The sequence below is a fragment of the Quercus lobata genome, chromosome 4 (assembly GCF_001633185.2).
Source record: "Quercus lobata isolate SW786 chromosome 4, ValleyOak3.0 Primary Assembly, whole genome shotgun sequence".
Taxonomy (NCBI): Eukaryota; Viridiplantae; Streptophyta; class Magnoliopsida; order Fagales; family Fagaceae; genus Quercus; species Quercus lobata.
The window spans coordinates 52,111,711-52,118,154 of record NC_044907.1 but is presented as its reverse complement, the minus strand read 5'-3'; the positions used below and the strand labels follow the sequence as shown (position 1 = coordinate 52,118,154).

General features: G+C 33.2%; 1 protein-coding gene across 1 annotated transcript; it reads left to right on the top strand.

The window, feature by feature from the left end:
* The first annotated feature begins 4,729 nt into the window (after positions 1-4,729).
* Positions 4,730-5,799, top strand: LOC115986667 (germin-like protein subfamily 1 member 11). The gene is made up of 2 exons (XM_031109900.1): positions 4,730-4,856; positions 5,249-5,799. The coding sequence occupies exons 1-2, from the start codon at positions 4,730-4,732 to the stop codon at positions 5,797-5,799; spliced, it is 678 nt and encodes a 225-aa protein (XP_030965760.1).
* The last annotated feature ends 645 nt before the right edge of the window (positions 5,800-6,444 follow it).

The following is a 6,444-nucleotide window of genomic DNA, read 5'->3' as shown; positions in this document are numbered from 1 at the left end:
ATTTCCTGCTATGGATTGGTGGTGGTGGTGGTGGTGGTTGTGGCTGTGGCTGATGGTAGAGGTGGACCAGGTGGTTGTGGTTAGTGCTGTGGATGTTTTTTTAGGTAGTGGGATATATTATTTTATTGTAGTGGTTATAATATTTTATTGTGATGTTTATATTATTTTATTGTGATGAAAGCTAAAATAGATCCACTGCTGCAGCATATGTATAAGTAAAATAAATAAAGTAAGTTTTAGTGGAACTAAATAGCTAAATAGTTAGCTCCACTGTTGTGAATGCTTTTACACACACTTTTAACCTTCGAGGTGCATGAGGTCCTTTTGCCCAAAAAACAAAAAAAGGCACGAGGTCCTACCCTAAAGCCTCCTATCCATTTGAATAGAGACACGTATTCATGTGGCTTACAACTGCAAGAAGAAGTCCTAATGGCGTGTGAATGAACCATTAACAAATTAAATTTCTTAACTCCAAACAAAGAGTTGAATCAGCTTGATGTATATATTATGGGTCAGCTTGATGCGTTAAGCAATGTCTGCAAGTAGTCTATGATATGGTCAAAATTCAAAAATAAAAATTGTTGACTTTTGCCCACTTTACATATAACTGGGGAAGCATTTACCTACGGAAACATTCACTTGAGAAAACTTTAGACAAAATAGTCATTATCAGTCAGCGTTTTACCTTCCTTACCTTTCTTTCTGTTATAAGTGTCGGAAACCCGTAGTTGACGAAGTAGAAAAATTCATTCTTAACAGAGGAAAACATAATAATAGGGTAAATTCCACTCACATACTCTTAGATTTGGGTTAATATCAACCAGGTTTAAAATTTTTTAAAATTAACTAATTTAATTTCTAAAGCCAACTTATTCCCTAAACACTGTTAAGTCTCAGTTAATTATTTTTTCTTAACTATTTTAGGGATTAAATTGGCTTTAGAAATCAAATTGGTTAGTTTTGAAAAACTTTGGGTCTGATTGATATTAACTCAAATCTCAAGCTATGTTAATGGAATTTACTCTAATATATGATCAATATGATTGCGGGGATCAAATTGATCATTTCAACCACATGTGCTACATTTTTAAGTTTGGATCTTATGCAATAAAAGATTACTTTTTTTTTTTTTTGTTTGATAATCATAAAAGATTACTTCAAACATCAGTTGTGAATGTCCACAATTATTTGTTATTTTTCTTAATGTTTTAATTTTTTTTCAAAGTCAAATTATTGTTCGTAATTGTAAGGTTGAATTTAATCAACCATGTGTTGGCTTTATTCCGTGACAAATTTGCTTGTAATATAGCACTTAGAAACCTTGTATTTAGGTGGGAATCATGTAAGGGTAGTGTGTGAGAGAGTGTGAAGAAATGCTCAAGTCTGTGCAGTGAAGCAGAGACTCGCGGCTTGGTCTCGCGGGAAGCTCGCGGCTTGCAAGCCGCCAAAAGTTGCACACGTGCAGAGCATGCAGGGGAGCTGAACAGTCATGCCAGTTGGAGCACTACAGGACAAAAATCCAGACTGGCCATTTAGCTAGCTCGTGACTTGAACTCGCGACTCAGTTAAGTCGCGAGGTCAAGTTGCCAGCTAAACCTGTTTTTGGAAAAACTGACTCTTTGCATTCTATTCACACACCAGTATAAATACCCCTCATTCCCACAAAATATGTGTGGCCATTCAGAAAGAAAAATCCTAAGATAGGTTTTTTCAAAACACCCACTCAATTAGAGAGAGCTATTCATTCTTAGAGAGAAATCTTTGTAGTCTCTTCTCATTCCCTCTCTCATTGTCATACCTATTGAGAGGAGATTTCTATCCAAACACTACCCACACCCATTTAGAGTGTTGAGTGTTTTTGGAGTTTTGGGAAGCATTGGAAGATGCCAAGGATGGCGGATGCTATGGTCAAGTAGCGGAATCCGGTAAGCTAGAAAAGAAAAAGGTTCGGCGCAACCTCGTTGGAGCAAGAAGCTTGGAGGGCTTAGGTGCACTGGGTAGATTAGGCTTGGAGGGTCTATTGCTGTCCATGTATCCTAACTGTATTTTCTAGTGGATTATTGACTGCTTGGAGGGCGGCGGAGAGGTTTTACGCCGAGAGCTTCGGTTTCCTCTTCGATAACACATCGTGTGTTGTCCTTGTGTTTGCATCTCTCTTCCCTTAATCTTTGCCTTTTATTTTCTGCTGTGGTTGTGATTTTAATATGGCTTAGATTGTTTTCCAATTCTATTCTATAGCTTTTGTTCATTTTCCGCACACTAGTTGTTTGACATAAAGTTTGAATTGGTTAATTTGTATATTAGGGGTCTAAACGTTCAAGGGTGTTTATACACATATTTGAACTTTCAGTAATTGAAACTTCGGACCTAAAAGCTGCGTGGCCTACACATAAGCACTTAAACAACTTTGGTATCAATAATAACTGGGGCAAAGTTAACTAATGTTTTAAGGGCATTAGTTTAAAAGATATTTTAGAAATATTTTATTAAAAAAAATAACTAACATTTTTAACATTTTTCATATATATTTATTATGAAAGTAGTCTTAAAACTTTCTTAAAATAATCTATTAAAAAATACCGTAAAGACACTCAATAACCGGAAACTAATAATAATAGCATAATATAGTTTAACTAGGTCTTGTCTCTTCCACCAAAAAAAAAAAAGGGTCTTGTCTAAATCTAAGATACATTGCTACCTTTCTATTTGGTCCTTGAGTTTTTCAAAAGTGTTTGCTTCAGTCCTTCCTATCATCTCAATTACAAAACTTGCTGACATAATACTTACTTGACAAAGGTAACTAATAAAATAATAAAAAAATATATTTAATTGCTATTGAAATAAACTACCTTACCATCATAAGAAAAAAAAAATCCACATAAAGGGGAAAAAAAAACTTAAAATTCTCCTCAGTTTTAGTGTTTTAATTTAGAGGAAAAAAATAAATAAAATGAATTTAAAAAAAAAAAAAGTAAAAATGAGGGATGAAGAAACATCAAGAAAATCCCCATTCTAGATTTAATTTTCTATCACTTTCTAGGATACCAAGCAAACAACACATTCAATCAGCCAAACTAAACATCAATCGGCCAAGAGAGTGATAGAAAATTGAAGCAGGGATGAGATTTTCTCTATGCTTATAATAGTGTACTGAGATTTTCTCTATATTTGTTGCTGTGTTTTATTGGTAAGTTAGTGAAAAAAAAAAAAAAAGAAAAAAAGAAAAAAAAGTGGATCTTGATTATTTTTAGTTCATTTAATTAATTTATTTTTTCTTTAAAAGGTGATAAGCTTGTATATCAGAAAAACTGTAAAAAGCAGTGGGCTTTAATTTTCTATCACTTAAAGAATGGATCAGATGACGGCCGGCGCACATTATATGAAAATACATATAGGTATTTATAACTAATAAATCAGCTACAATACCTACAATACTTTGTACCATTGTGGATTCTAGTTAGTTTAACTGGTAAAGTTTTTGATGGTTGAATAAGAGATCTGAGGTTCAATCTCTGCCTACACCAAAAACCGATTGATGTCTTGGTCTGATAATAAAGAGTTATCATTATGAGCAAACGTCATAGATTGAAACTTTCTCAAAAAAAAAAAAAAAAAAAAAAAAAAGATGTACTATTGTCGTAATTTGTAAATTTTCTTGGTGTTGGTAAATTTTTTTGAGAGTTTATTCTCTCCCAACATATATATATACACACACATACACACTGTTGTTGTATTTTCTTTTACTTTTATTTTGTTTTTAACAATAAAATTTCTGTCCTTTATCTCAAAAAATAAGAAGATAAGAGAATGATACGAAATGAGGGAGGGGAAGGAACAGGAAAGAAAGAAAGAGACCTCGGCATTTTTTGCCAAATAGTATAATTTTAGGAATAATTTAGGAAAAAAGCACTGGACAAAAGTTATTTAGTTATGTGGCATTTTTGTTGGAAGTCAAGTTAAAAATATGCTACATAACTAAATAAATTTGGCCAAGTGCTATATAACAAATTTTTCCTAAAATTATGCTATTTAGCAAAATTTTCCAAGAGGCTTCTAAATATGCCAAATGCCTTTGAAGCTTTTTTAGCTCCAGGAAACATTCAAATCAAACTAAACACTAGAAAATATATATATATATATATATATATATATTTATATATCCACCAACGGAAGGACTCTTCGTCCAGAAGACTGACCATTTTTTGTAATAATTAAAAAAAAAAAAAAATCCTAAAACAGATAAGCCAAAATTTTTTTATTTTGAGAACTTGTGCTAAGTGCAGTTATATTCGTCAGTTCACACCGATAAATGGGCGCTCGAGTAATGTCAATTTCATTATGTGAGATTTATTTTATGGATAAGGCTAAGTAATATTAATTAAAAACTGCATGGCGGCGTTGAAGTGGTCCAATTTGATTGGAGTTTTAACATGTGCAGCTAGAAGTAGTACAGGAATGGTTAACTTATTTTTATATATATATATATATATATATATTTAACATGTGCAGCTAGAAGTAGTACAGGAATGGTTAACTTATTTTTATATATATATATATATATATATATATATATAAAGTTACCGTTGAAGCATTACCAAGTCTTATGGGAAAACATAGACTGTTTCACTGATTTCTCCTCTATAAATAGACATGTGTAACCAATGCTACAATTGACCTCACAAAAATCAATAATACAAAGAAAGAATATCAAGTAAAGATAGCCTCAAATATGATGAGAAGTGTTCCTTACCTTGTTACTCTTGCCCTGTTAGCTTTGGCATTTCCTTTTGCCTCTGCCTTTGACCCTAGTGCTCTCCAAGACTTCTGTGTTGCAGTTAATGATTCCAGTTCAGGAGGTATGTACATACTCGTTGTTTTTAGTATAATTAGCACTCATTTCAAGATCCTGGATTGATCTTTCTATTGTTAGGAATATACTTAGGAATAAAATTATGCTACGAGGCAATATTATAGATAAACTTCAGGTATAGCTTTAGGTGCTGTATCTTAAATTCCTAATTAAATTTAAACACATGGTTGTGTTGAATTTAATTTTCATTCAGAAAATGTAACATTGATTGTGTTATATTGATCAATGTAGTCATGTGTTTGAATTTAATTGAGGAATCTATGGAATAACATATAAGGATATGGACAAAATATTCTATCTTTTACATGACATGTTATCAAACATTGTTATAAAATTGTCCCATGCACATGTGAACATAACAAACTTTTCTTACTACAGTATTTGTCAATGGAAAATTCTGCAAGGACCCAAATCTTGTCAGAGTTGATGATTTTTTCTTACCCGGGTTAGACATTCCCAGAAGCACCTCAAATCCACTTGGGTCAAATGTCACTCGAATCACTGTGGACAACCTACCAGGCCTCAACACTCTAGACATATCCTTGGCTCGTCTTGACTTTGCACCAAATGGTGTAAATCCTCCTCACACTCACCCTCGAGCCACAGAGGTTTTACAAGTCCTAGAGGGTACGCTCTACGCTGGCTTTGTCACATCTAATCCCAATCGTCTCTTTACCAAAATTCTACACAAGGGAGACGTCATTGTATTCCCATTTAGTCTCATTCACTTCGAGATCAATATAGGGGAAACCAATGCTGTTGCACTTTCTCGTTTCAATAGTCAAAATCCGGGAGTTATCACCATAGCAAATGCAGTCTTTGGGTCTGATCCTCTCATCAATGCTGATGTTCTCACCAAGGCCTTTCAACTAGACAAGAATGTGATCGAGTATCTTCAGAAACAAATATGGTGGAACAATAACAATTAGAGAAAACCGTATAGTGATAGAAATATTAGACCATTCAAATAAAACTTGATCCATTTTCTTTCATGTAATTTGATCGAAACAATCTTAATGAAATAAAATGGTTGCACAAATAAATCTTAATTATGAGATTTAATATTATATGTAGTATCTGTGGTTAAAAGTTCAAACTCCATCTTCTCCTTCTCCACTCATTACCTATCTCAACTATAAAAGATAAATAAACAACCTTACCCCTTGAATATATAAGGTTTAAGATCTTGTCTACCAATATATTAAAACAAACTGATCGAAGAACCCAAATATCGTTCCTTAGACGCACTTAACATCTAATGAACGATATTCCACATTCCGGCTCTTCAAGGTGGTTTCCGGTGGATGAGGTTCTTGGATTGCTCTGTTAGGTCCAACAAAATAGCTAAATGGTTAGCTGTCGAAGCTACTCATTACAAATTGGAAACAAGATCATCCCCTTGCGTTTTGACATTGCTTGAAACTGATGTACAAGATTTATAAGCTCTACTATCATTTTTATTAAATTTTTACCACTTTTTTTTTTTTCCTTTCTTTCTTTTCAAATGGGAATATCTAATTAGTTGATGATGCCGAAAAAATCACCAGTAAGCCACACAGTCCTCGCACACTCAA